Source organism: Magnolia sinica, chromosome 6, assembly GCF_029962835.1.
Source record: "Magnolia sinica isolate HGM2019 chromosome 6, MsV1, whole genome shotgun sequence".
Classification (NCBI taxonomy): domain Eukaryota; kingdom Viridiplantae; phylum Streptophyta; class Magnoliopsida; order Magnoliales; family Magnoliaceae; genus Magnolia; species Magnolia sinica.
The window spans coordinates 8228659-8242808 of NC_080578.1; the positions used below are offsets into that span (position 1 = coordinate 8228659).

Here is a 14150-nt window from a genome sequence, read left to right on the forward strand (position 1 = left end):
GCATGATAGCATTTATCAAAATCATTATACTCAGCAATGGGCTGGCTGGACTCGATCTGGGCCTGCATGGTGATTGATTTGGGCAAGTAAAGCCCAAGTCTTTCTATCTGGGCCCAGTTCAGAGCTCAGGGCCAAGAACATATTCGCCCAATCTGAGATATGAGTCGGCCCAGTGGCCCGATCCGACTTACTTAACGCTGTGATGATGATTAGCTACTATCGAGTTGGGTGGGGCCCAATTCGATCAAGGAAGCTATGATACGCCTGGCCAATTCCTGTCCATTGATGAAAACATCGAGCCCGTTCCCTTAGATTGCTAAACGGACCATGAACTCTGGCCCAAGCCCAACTCGTGACACATTAAATTGTGGCCCGATCCGACTCGCTTAAAATTCATCAAGCCCGTAGCCCGAGCTGACCCGATCACAATTTTTAGAAGTGGGGCCCACCGTTTGTAGAACTCTCCCAACCGTAGAATTTGTCCTATGTGTAGTGTACAAGCGGGCAGCAAATGAATTTTCTACATGGTGGGCCCTACTCACAGAATTTTTAGTTTGGAAAGGTTTCTACTGCACCCTTGTGCCTTCCGCCTGCAATGCAATGCATTGCATGGGCAACTTTTGGATTGTTTCATTGCTCACATACCCATATTGCCCATGGACGTGGATTGCTTGTGTGTTGTATCCACTCCGTCCATCAGTTTCACCAGCTCATTTTAGGACACGAGGCTAAACGTGAGTCAGATCCAAAGCTCAAGTGGACTACACCATAGGAAACATACGCGATTGAACACCCACCATTGAAAAGTTATCGGGGGCCACATAAGTTTTGGATCAAGCTGATATTTGCGTCTTCCTTACATCCACATCAGAGTCACCTTATGAACAGGTTGGATGGTATATAAACAACACGATGGGCACCAGGAAGGTTTCAACAGTAGGCATCCTTCTCTCAACTGTTTCCTGGGTTGTAGTCCACTTGAGTTTTGGATCTGCTTCAATTTTAGGCTAATGTTCTACAAAAAAAAAAAAAAATGGCGAAAACGGCTGGACGAAGTGGATATAACACATTCATAACAGTGGGCCCTACAAAGCTTAGGGCGGCAGGAATCACACGAGGCAATTGGCCTTCGTTGCCCATGCACCTGTTTGCTTTTGAATATAACAAGCCATGTTAGGTAGAACTGTCCACACCATGTATTAATTCCCTTTTTTTTTTTTTAGTAATTTGGACAATCAGATTATCATTCTACAAGCATGCATTGTATTTTTGCAGATGTTAATGTTGCAACATAAGGGAAGATGATATTGAATGTAAAAGTGTCGGACAACAGTATTGTAGAGTTTTTGACATTGAAGGAAACTAAACAGCAGCAGCAAGGAAAGCCAGTGATATATTGAGCTTGGGTTGCAATTTCTTCGTCGAAAATCTTATAAAAGAATAAGCTGGATCCACCATCCAAATCTGGTGACAAAACACAGCAAACAACTGAAATTCAAGCACGGATAATTGTCGCACCCATGCATCAGTGGTTTAAATGCAACTCCAAAATTGAAAGTCTACTCCTAAATCCGACAAATACATCATAGGGTGTGAAAACAATTGGCAATTTTTCATTTGAACTTGTTAGTGTTTGTTATCTTTACAATGACCATGGATACTCAAAAGATCAACCTGATCTTTGCCATATTAAAAAAGATAAGCAGCAGTTAGGGAAACCAAAACCAAGAAAACAGTTGAGAAGTCTCGAGCACGAAAACTCATTAAGCTGTCAAAATAACAGTCAAGAAGACTCGTAGCCAAGCAAAATGCTAACTAAATAACTACCCTTTCAGTATCTTGAAAACAACAATACTTGAAGAGTGATTTTCTCCAGTTCATTGTTTCATGCCTGTATCAAACACAAAGATTACCATCTAATTGTTTGAGATATGCTGGAGTTCAGAATGCCAGCCTTCTGTTTTTTTTTGGACACCCATATGGACGGTTCTGGACCTCTGGTATGCTAAAAATGCTGAACCAAAGTTTCAACCAAAGTCCTTAGCTCCTCTACCTCTTTCAAAAAGGAGCAGTTAACTAATCAGCGCAGAGAGACATTAGCTCTCTATTTCAGAGATGATCTTGCTCTTTAAGGGATTATTGTTGAGATAAAGGTCACCTTCCTCGTATCGAAGTATCAGGTCGAGGATCACCAATACCTATCCTATAGGCATCACAGTCTCTGCCTACAAGTAAAAATGCTGATATATGGTCCCGTGTGCGAGTCCGAAAGGCATCTTGTTTCAGCACACATCAACTATGCTCCTTGGCTTTCATCGGTCAGCACCTCATGCAGCTTACCAATGGTGAAAAGCAAAAGTACTGGCCACCATCAGTCAAAACATTGCAAGCATCAACATTCACAAACAATACAAGCTTCAACTGAAATCCTTGCTTCATGAATTTTCAATAATTGAAATGATTATTTTCCCCAGCACCTTGGCAGGGAAGACAGGAGCCTGTTACATTCTTCTTTCATACATGTCTAAGACAGCATGAAATGGACCTTATGACTTTGGTTTTATAGCAACCTTATGACTTTGGTTTTATAGCATGGCCATGCTTCTAGCTATCACAATCATAGCCGCATGCTTAAATGGTAATACGGGTGCATTGCAGGTCACCTCAGAGCTTTGACATAGCTGAGATTGTTGGGGTGGGTCTCCTGGGAAGCTTCAAATCTTCCCATTCCTCATCATCCACCTTGGTGAAGTACCGATCCACCATCTCGTTGCTGATGAGCTCTAGTTTAGACGGCTCCCACTGAAAAGTAAAGCAAACGAAAGTCCAAATTCAGCATATAGAAATTCTAGTAGAAGGCTTTTGCTGGGAATTATATATATAATCGGAAGGATTTTTCTTTTATCAGAAGGAAATTGGGTTGAGGTGGATGAAGAAAGAAGAGAGTGTCATTCAACCTTTGGATTTTTATCCTTGTCCACCAATAGGGCCCTGCAACCCTACATTGAAAGTCTGGTTATCAGAAAGATTCAAATAAAGGAAGACGATAGGGAATGTAATTACTAGCCATCTGTTCCAGAGACCTCAAAGAAATCTTTGCTGACTTCTCTTCGCAAGACATGGCAGCACATTCGGAACTCTCGGATGAGGCACTGATCAACACCTTGCAGCCTGCCTTCTCTGATCTGGAATTGCATAAAAAACAATTCAAGATAAAAGAATGGAAACCATAAAGAAAGTTCAACACGGAGGTGTTACATTACTTAATGCAAATTAGCTGATGCTTAAGAATTTAAATAAGTCAATAAATATTTAATATATCCATAACATCCAGCCTCAAGATTACAGAGCATTGCTTAGCCCACACCACTTATGCAGGCGGCCATGCATAGGATATTGGAGCCCTACATCATGTGGGCCACAGTATATGCTGAATGTCAACCACCGATAATTTTCTTACTCATTTCGTTGTTTTCATACATGTGTGGCCCACCTGAAGAGTTGAACAACCTGATTTTTGTGCTCGACTACCTACATAGTGGGGCACGCCTGATGCATTGAAAATGTCCAACACATGTCAGGTTGGCATGTCTGTCCTTGTGCAGCAATGCATTTTTGGGCTTAGCAGAAACAGAGAAAATGGTACATTAGAGTGTATCTGAGGCTTTAAAGTGTAACCAATCTTTCCAAATAAAGTTGATGTTTTTTTATAGCCTCTGAATGTGGTTGATTGCCTTTGATTCTTGAATCATATTTTCATTTTCCCAGAGATATTCTGTCATTTTTTTGTGAAATGCCAAACCACATCAATTTGGTATTTAAATTGAAACCTTGTATCATCCAAAACCTAAAATGTCATTCTCATATTTGACTCTCATTGATCAGAAGAAGGCATATTTCATCTCATCGACCAACCTTTCAGCACATACTTAGGACTTCATTCTCCTTATGGGAGGAAATCAGGTTCCTTGTGTTTCCTCTATCTTGGTGTGTTTTTCCAGAAAGCTACCCAAAATGGTATACGACACATGAAATTGTAAAAAGTCAATGCACATTCCACAGAAAGGGTATTACTGAATCCGTACCGATCTAAGAGAAATTTTGAGACTCATAGGAGATGCCTTCTTCAATGATTGAATTGCTTCAACAATCCACTCATCAGCTCTCTTTGCAGCCTCACTCTCCTACACAAGAATCAGTATGATTAAGTTTCACTACGCACTTTTTGTAGGCATAATAAACAATAATAAGCGATAGAATAGAACAAAACAGTAAAAAGAAAAAAGAAAAGAAGAGCATTCATTGCAAAATATACAGAAATACTAACATCCGAAGAAAAAAAACCAGTTCTCCATTAAAAATTTGAAACGTGGTATCAACTTACAAGTGCATACAAAATTTCTTCGACTGATCTTTTGGAGAAGCACCTGTCGATACTATCCATTCTGCAACCATCCCAAAAGCTTTCAGCACAAACCAGCGAAGATGGAAACCACAGAAAATGTACCATTTTGCAAATAGACCAGATTAATTTGGGCTTGCACTAAGATTACCAAAATGTGCCAGCTTTAGTTTGCTTTTGGAAGTAGGCCCCCCAAACAACTTTTGATTGAATCTGTCAGTGGCTTGAATTGACAGATCATTTGGGCACACGAAAAATGAAACCCAAATCAGCAATTCCTTTACTTTTCTGCCTCGGAACTAATATTTGATTCATTTTTTCCACTCATGCTTGTTGTCAGCTCTCAAAAAATAGCCCATCACAATGTTGTTCTGTATTCTGATGATATTGATAAACAGGGTTTGTTAAGTTGAATGACAGCAGTTGCTCAATGTTTCATGAATTACATGTTTCGCTGGCAGCATTTTTTTTTTTTTTTTTCAAAAAACTCTGTAAATCTGTATTGATGAGACAATGTACATCCATTCGGACAGGGCCACGAGAGACAGGAAAAACACAATCGGGCCCCGAGCATCATATACCACAATCAAAAAATAAAACTAGAGCAGGGGAGAGAAGCTGCGACCAGTAGGAAAGGAGTGGGATTATCCAACTCCTTTCTTGATCTCGCGTTGTCTGACACGACCCATACCAGCTTTGTCCAGGACGAGGTTTCCTCTAATGAGACGGGGAAGGTCTGATGGCCTGAGATACAGTCTATCAGATGAGCCAGAACTGGCCAGGTTGGTAAGACCGTCTGCCACATAATTGCCTTCGCGAAGTGTATGGGAAAAGCGAAGGTTCATGGGCTGGGTTTGCTGGCGTATGTAACCGAGGAGGTGCCAGAGGTTCCAGCCACAAGAAGATGAGGAGGAAGAGGCCGCATCAAAAAGAGAGCAGGAGTCAGTTTCGGTGGCAGCTTCTCTGACTACTAACTTTGCAAAATCATGACACTGATGCAGAACTTTGCCTGGTAGCAACAGTAACAGCCCCAGTAAGAAGGGAAACCTTGACTGAAGTTGAAGGCCTGGAACCACACAGGCCAGGCATAGCCATCAGCTAGGACTATTAGATGGGTCCCAGAAGGGGCAGATAGAAGATAAATCAAGAGAGCTCACACGTTCAATCGGATGGTCCAAAATAAGAATTGATTGGACTTTGGATCCTACAAGTCCAATCAGCTGATGATTTCAGCACCCATGCATCAACCAGTTATTCAATTTGTGGGTCGCATTCAAATCTAAAGAGAGCCCTCAATAAAATGAGGTGGAATTGCTTGATTGTTATTCATGGAGACAATGACAATTGAAGGGCCTGTTTGGATGTAACCCGAATAGTGGTTGAAGGGTCATCAAATCTCCTATGGTTGGTATATAGAGAGTTAGACGTGGATTTGCATTCCTCATTCAGATCTTGGCTATTGCTTTCTTTATTGGTAGTTTGAGATAAACTAGAAGGTTCATATGTGGACCAATATTAATTTAGCCTTGTCCTTTTTTTCCTTGCATTAAATGACTTCTATCAAATGGCCATAAGGTAGCAATACATACAGGATGAAAGAGACTATGGATGATGATTATTTGATTGAATGATAATATTAGTTTATACTTGTGTTTCCTGTAATGGGATTCATATCTCTATCCGTGCGATGCCTCTAGAACCCCTCTGGTGAGTTCCAATCAATGTTCGAAATATCGGTATCGCATTACGTATCTCACCCTTGGGATACAGATACGTATCAGTTATCGCATGGGATATATCGGTTGTATCGCGTAATGTATCGTTGTTGTTGGAAACATGGGGATATATTGGAAATTGGTCGAAGTTTTCAACAAAATTTTAGTGATTTTTTTAAAAAAAGACATCAATACACACATAGAAATCAAAACATTGCAAAAAACAAGTGCACATAATAGGTTTCTTTGTATGGGGTCTTAATCTATGTGTTGTCTAACTGAATTGATGCAAGTATATTCAAAGTCTATTCATATAATTTATAAATGTATGAAGACGTGTGGAAACACGAGCAATATATTCAAAAGCAAAAGAAGAATCACTAGATTCGGTTACATACACGTTTGATTTTTATTTATTTTTTTCCACAACTCGGTCCTTCTCCTCCAAATCTTGAAATCGAAGTTCCCAATTCATGATTTTTCATGCCATGCAAAACATGAAAAATCATGGATTTGTAGCAATTTGACACTGATTTAACATGACTTACCAAAAAAAAAAAAAAAAATGCTCACCAGATCAAACATATGAAATATATCCCACTACTTGTGTGTTTTGTATCACACAGGTGGGATACAAGATATATCGTGGGATATATCGGCTGATATCGTCGATATTTAAAACACTAGCTCCAATTGGGTTGTGTGGAGTGATACCACAGATTATCTTTGATTTGCTGTTTTCCATTAACTATTGCTGGTCTTGGCGCTGATTGGATCTAAATTGTGGAATCTTGAGTTGGAATCAACTGACAGAAAGGGAACGTCTTTGAATCTTTGCTTCTAGTTTGACTTTCATCCTAAGTGGTTACATCAGAAGAGGATGAGGGGAAGTCCCAAAAGGGTTTGGATAGAATAGGTGAGAAGGGATATAAATTTCTTATATAGGAATAATGGCAAAATGGGATCGTAAAACGGAATGATCATCATCATCATCACGAGTGCCTTTGAACTCCTTGTGAGAAGTGAGAACTACTCATCATCATCATTATTACTATCATGATTATTATTTTGATGCAACAGGTATCGGATGACTTTGGGTGGAACTCTACTTGTGATTGACCTAAAAGTTGCTAAAAAGAAATGCAGATGAGATGAGCGGGAGGTACTAACAGAAGCATTCCTATGCCTGCAACCTGAACCAACAACCTGACTAAAACAACAAACTCACCTGAGAAAAGCACTTCTCTGTTTCAAAGGAACTCTTTGAGAGAACTTCTCAATAATTGAGTTAACAACAACTGGATCGGAGGTATCCACCTTAAAAAGTGCTTCTTCCAGCAAAGGCAATGTCTGTTTAAAAAGATGAATTACAAAAGCATCCCCTCAAAACAAGGTAAAATATTTAATATTTAAACTCAGATAATATGAGAAGATTAGAACTTCATGTGATCCCAAAGGAATACAATGTTGAAGAAAGAAATGCTCTCAATAGCATACTTCCAGTAGGATTAACTTAGATAAGGGCAAACTACTATGTGCTTTTGTCACTATTTATTAAACATGAACTCATCCACTGTAAGCATGGCGTACATGCAACAGCAATCTAGAACATCCAAATCGTGGGCCCGGTTGCAGATTGAGAATAGTGCAAAATCTTACTGATTGGACAATCTTAACCATCTGATTTCACCCATTGATTTTGAACCACTGAGAATTTTCCATTTTACCGTCCATTTGATGGCCGCCAACTGGATGGTTAGGATCAGACTATTGGTCTGATTTCCAGTCAATGCTCCATCCACAACAGGGCCAAATATTTGGACAATCTGGATTGGCATGCATAAATACCACATCTACCATGATGAGTTGCCGCAATTTAGGGAACTGTAGGACAGACACATCGTACTACAGCTCAGATTGAGGATTTAGTGTTATGAGTTCCATTAAAGAGACTCACAAAGAAAGACAATAATAAAAGACAACTTCCTATCTTGATGTTTATTCAGATTTTTTTTATTTTTTTTATTTAAAAAAAAAAAAAAAAACATACTGAGGAAGAGACAAAGTGAGTTGCAAGGCCACATGCAAGCATTTCGGCACCATCCAATCTTGCACCAGTAAGACCAACAAATTCTCCTGTCCAAACAGAGGAAGAGATATTGAATGATAGAATATGAAAACTATATGCAATTCACAACATACAGAAAAATTGTTGCAAAAGATGCCAAGATCCAATTCAATATAAATAGAGAACCCATGACTGAGACAAATCACCAAAACCAACAATACACTTATAAGTAATAAAAAAGCCATTCGCTGAATGCTACGGCTGCTTTTCATTTCTAACATGGGAGGACTGAGACAAGAAACCAATGCACATCTAACACGCCCAGGAATCTCTGATTTTATCGAGTGTCTAAGGATAAGACTCAACCTGACGTTAACCTGGAAACTAAAAAAATCCACATTCTGATGCTTCTTGTTTGTCTTTGAAGTCAGTGCAAAACAAGTCACTGCACAAGCTCTAATATAACAAAAAATAACTGAATGGGATCTCATTCATAATTTGAAAAATAAAATAAAAAATGAATGTGATCTTATCTGGTGTATCCTCTAAACACCCCAGACATGAAAAAAAAAAAAAATTATATATACATATAATCTTTTTTTTTTTTACACACACCACAGTGGGTACTCAAACACATGACCCTCTATGTTGAAATTCTTGTGACTCTACCACTGTATAAAAGAATAAAAAATAAAAACCCTTCAAACGTCAAATTTCTCGGAAAAAGAATGGAAAGTTGAGTTGTCTAGAAAACCTTATCTTCATGGGATTCAGAAACCCTCCACTTTCATGCAGAGTGGTTTAAGGAGTGGGAGGGGGGAGGAACAAGTAACATAGCCCAATTTCCTCTCACCTAATTTCAGGAACTCAGACAAATATTAGAATAAAGCTTATACTTTGGCAGAGAGCAAATGAGACATTTCTTCTTACATTAAATCGAAAGAACAAATTCACAGCAAATCATGTTAACAAGGCATGAGAATTAAGTTGAAGATACTTTTCAAAAAAATAAAAAAGAATTAAGTTGAAGATATTACCAAAGAAGCCAGGGAGCCTAGATAGAAAATAAGAAGCACCAATATCTGGGAATAGTCCTAGTGCTGTTTCTGGCATGGCAAAAACCTGCACGAAATCCAGTGTAAATGAAAAGCTCCTGAGAAGGCAATAGATTGTGGTCCTTGCTGTATCAGTAGAAACAATACCATCAAAAGGACCGAAAGCATATGAATTACATGCACTAGTTATTCGACTAATATATATTTAACATCACATGTTCCCCTAACCACACTGAAAAGACTTCTTTCCAATTAGATACGTAATATGTCTCCCAAATACTAAGTGTGATTTTTCAAATGTGAATAGAACTGGAAAATTTTTAAACTCCCACTTGATTTGAAACTTTTTGTCTGCGTAGATCTGACAAATGGTATCATAGAGTTGCATAGCATATTATTCTTTAGATGGTCAATCCGTTGCTTTCAGTTTGTCCATGAAACTAGGGCTGCAACTTGGGTTCAGGTCAACCCAGACCCAACTGACCCAACCGAATTCGAGTTGGGTTGGGTCGGGTTCTCAAGGTCCTTGGGCTGTGTTTGGGTTGAAAAAACCCAGCAGGATTTGCATTCAGGTGGGTTTGGGTTGAGCAAACTCAGGTCGGTTTAGCTTGGATATTTGGGTAGCCTTCGTGTCGGGCACCTAGGGTTGGAATTCAAGTCAGGTCAGGTTGTGGTTGGGTCCTCGTGAGGTCAGGTTGGGCACAGATTGACCCTCAACCCAACCCGCCCCAAGTTGCACCCCTACTTGAAACACAAGTAATTGGCAGGTTAGCATGAATCTTTCAGTGGCCATCTGTTGGATGGAGGAGATTCTAGAAGTGCAATTGCTTGGGCTTCTTCCACTTCTAGTTCTACGGCTCCTTGGAAACGATGTTCCATATTTAATGGTATTAGCTGGGCAGCTGAGGGGCACTTTGCATTTATAAAAATTAATAGAGAAGCTAACTCAACCGCCTACTCCCTAACTATAGACGGTGCTGTAAGGGACTCTCTTCTAATTGGCAATAGTTGTCCATTATCTTAATGGATAGCTTGCCTTCTTTCAATTAATTTTCAATAAAAATTTCAGTATTCTATCAAAAAAGATCTTGAGAGTTTCCACTGGCAGAATTTCATGTGGAACAGTGGAAGCAACTCATGAGACAGTGGATTATTTGCAAAGCTATTTATTTGCTTACAAGAAAAACTCAGGTAGAGAGTGTCATTCCCTATATCAAGCATGCTCTTGACATGTGCATGCAAACTACAACAGAAATTATAAGTCCTTTCAAAAGGAGAAACATAGTACCGAATTCTCTGTAGCAACTCGGAACTTCCCATGAATAGAAACCCCAGCACCACCTCCCATGACAATTCCATTAAGAATTGAAACCTTCAACCATGTTTATTTATTAGTATAGAAAACATACTAATATTCAGATAACAAAGGAAGAAATTAGCTTAACAAAGCTATAACTTGCCACAGGAATAGTAGCAAGTGAAGCTGGTCACCTGAGACTTCGGATATGTTGCCAATATATAGTTTAAGGTAAACTCTTTCCTGAAAAAATTCGCCCCAAATTTCCAATGACCTGATACATACAACTAAATCAATAAAAAGCAGCACAAACGAGCAATATGGCAAAAGAATTTCACCTTGGAAGCTTAAAGGTTGTGTTGCACTAACGATATTCCAATGAATAAATTCCATCATAAATATGGTCTTATCTTCCGTTATCAACGAAAAAAATTATCAGGGAAAATGCTATCAAGAGCTTTGGAAAGAAATTTTACCATTGGTTACATCATTAGCCACAGCTGAAACATCACCACCAGCACAAAATGCTCTTCCTTTTCCCTGCAACCATGAAGCCATGGAAATTACAAACCATATGCATGGTCAAGGATGGTATGCAAGTAAACACATACCACACATGCAAGCATGTACAAGTAATCAAGCACAGACCCCTGCATGATCATTGGTATCAAATATGCATGTAACCACCGTACTATAAAAAAAATGGAGCCACTGTTTACAACCCGTGTCGATTTGTTACATTCACTTTTTTCAACTCTTGGTATGAGCTCATAATAAAAGTCAAGAGAGTGGGTGGATGCATAGAAGTGAATGGGTGTGAATATCAATTCCCTCACACATGCCGTCTCTCTAATTTCACGGATGGTTAGTGAATTTCTTGCACTACCCCTACTCTACCATATCTACATGGGCCATATCAACTGATTATGAGTCCACAGTACCTTCAAAATCACCAACTTGACATTGGCATCCTCCTCATAGGCGATGAAACTCTTCAATAATTGAGAAACCTAAAAAGGCACCATTCAATACAGGTGTTAGTCTCTTGACCACATGATTCATTTCAGAGAAAGTTAGGCGCAATCATGTCACAAGCCACAAGCATCCCTACTAATAAAATCCAATGGAAAACATCCCTAGTATAAGGAATGAACAATCCAAAATTAATGTTTTATCTATAGCAAAAGGTTTACTGAACCATAGTGACAAATCCCGTTCTTGGCAATTTTTCGGCCTGGATTTCTCGGGAGGTCTTCAGATTTTTTTTTATGTTTACCATCAGTATTATCAGGAAAATCTTGCCAAAAATAGAATATGATAAATAATTAAACCATTTTAAAACTTCAAATATAGGTGTAAATGAATTATTTTAATCTTTAGATAATTTTTATATGAAAATTAAGATAACATCTCAATAAGATCGAGAAATAGATTTTGAAAATATCGTGATTATATCGCCTGATCAATTTTCCGCAAAAGTACCACAACATTTTGAAAATCTCAATGATATTTGTCAGTGTATTCAACTCCCCAACAAAGTACAATATCCAATTCCCTTAAATAATTAACAGTTCGTGTAACTTATAAGGGGACATTACTAAATAATCACTCGTATGCTTGCAAAACAATGACGAAAATGGAAATAATGGAGAATAATACCACCAATGCCCTTTTTTATGAAATCTTCCATCAGAAGTAGCTGGCAGACCATCCACATGGCATCAACATGTTTCTGACCACCCATCCAGGACCCACCAGATTGTCCATAGCCCATGAAACCACACTGTTGGGATAATCCTAACCATCCAGACTTTCGCCCGCCAAACATAGATACTACATAGTGACCATCCATTCACATGCGACCAATTGAATGGTTAGGATCCTCCTGTCAGGCACAATCTTCGGACAGCGGACAATCCAATTGGGGCCCACCAGACAAACATGTTCACATCATGCAGTTGTGCCAAACCAACCACCTCTAATGGAAGGTCAATCATCTGTAAATAAATAAGACCTTCCAGTTCGGTTACATAATAATTTGGGTTGAAGCAAACAGTCTCTTCTTCAGATACCCAATTCATACTAAAATATGACTTTCCAGTTCAATTACACGCCGATTTGAGTTCAAGAAGCAAACATAGTGTCTTCTTCAGATGCCCAATTCACATAACTCACCAATCTCAGTTGAAGAAGGAAACCTGGTCTCTTCTTCAGACACCCAATTCACATAACTCACCGATCTCAGTTGAAGAACCAAAGAGTCTCATCTTCGGACATCCAATTCATATAAATATGACTATCCAGTCCAATTACAGGCTGATTTGAGTCTATATTCATATAAATATGACTTTCCAGTTCAATTACTCGCCAATTTGAGCTGAAGAAGGAAACATAGTATCATCTTCAAATACCCAATTCATATAAATATGACTTCCAGCTCAATTACACTCTGACTTAAGTTGAAGAAGGAAACATAGTGTCCTCTTCAGACACCCAATTCATATAAATATGATGTCCCATTCTCGCTACATACCAATTTGAGTTAAAGAAGCAAACATAGTCTCATCTTCAGATACCCAATTCATATAAATATGACTTTCTATTTCAATAACACTCTGATTTGAGTTGAAGAAGCAAACATAGTGTCATCTTCAGACACCCAATTCATATAAATATGACTTTCCATTCTATCTATATGCTAATTTGGTGGTTGAAGAAGCAAACATAGTCTGACCTTCAGACACCCAATTCATATAAATATGACTTTCCATTCTAACTATACACCAATTTGAGTTGAAGAAGCAAACATGGTGTCATCTTCAGACACCCAATTCATATAAATATGACTTTGCATTCTACCTATACACTGATTTCAGTTGAAGAAGCAAACATAGTCTCATCTTCAGATACCCAATTTCAAATCAATATGACTTCATTTCAATTACGCACTGGTTTGAGTTGAAGAAGCAAACATAGTTTCATCTTCAGACACCCAAATCACATAATATGACTTTCTGGTCCAACTACGCACCAATTTGGGTTGAAGAAGCCGACGTAGTCTCATCTTCAGTTACCCAATTCATATAGATATGACTTCTCATTCTAATTACACGCTGATTTGAGTTGAAGAAGCAAAAATAGTCGCATCTTCAGATACCCAGTTCATACAAACATGAACTTCTACTGGTAGTAAAGCAAATGGTCCGACCAACCATCGAAACTTACCATATTGGCTGAGAGGGCATTCAATTGGCGAGGCCTGTTCATTGTAATAATCTTGACATAGGACTTCTCTTCTATCAGAACCTGGCAATCAATGGAAAGAAGAAAGAAATGAATATGGTACTGAAGATCGAAAGGCATGCCGCATCATAACAGGGAAAATGATGGAATTGCAAAGAAACAAAAGAAGAGAAGAAGAAGAAGATGATGATGATGATGATGATGAGAAATTTCAAACATACCTGAGGATCAACACCATCACTAGGCTGGTTGGACGCCATCTCTCTCTCTCTCTCGTTTTCCCTCTTTCTGTAGACTCTGTGAGAAGTGGCTGCAACGGCGGTTGATGTTTTTAGTCGGAAGGAAATCTTGGAAACGGAGCAAACGTAGC

The 14150-nt window shown here is 38.8% G+C and overlaps 1 protein-coding gene across 5 annotated transcripts; it reads right to left on the reverse strand.

Annotated features, from left to right (window-relative positions):
* Nucleotides 1-2642: 2642 nt before the first annotated feature.
* Nucleotides 2643-14150, reverse strand: LOC131248166 (3-hydroxyisobutyryl-CoA hydrolase 1-like). 5 transcript variants are annotated; one of them, XM_058248258.1, is made up of 14 exons: nt 14002-14150; nt 13763-13843; nt 11479-11547; nt 11014-11077; nt 10732-10811; nt 10529-10612; nt 9223-9307; nt 8168-8253; nt 7346-7467; nt 4554-4615; nt 4385-4445; nt 3084-3185; nt 2958-2991; nt 2643-2802 (listed from the first exon to the last, which is right to left on the reverse strand). In XM_058248258.1, exons 1-14 carry the CDS (start codon nt 14038-14040, stop codon nt 2665-2667), a joined length of 1107 nt encoding a protein of 368 aa, XP_058104241.1. In that variant the 5' UTR covers nt 14041-14150; the 3' UTR covers nt 2643-2664. The 5 variants fall into 5 exon arrangements, with proteins under 5 accessions (XP_058104241.1, XP_058104243.1, XP_058104244.1 ...); XM_058248260.1 differs by having other exon boundaries at nt 2958-2999; XM_058248261.1 differs by lacking the exon at nt 4554-4615 and adding an exon at nt 4086-4184 and having other exon boundaries at nt 14002-14149.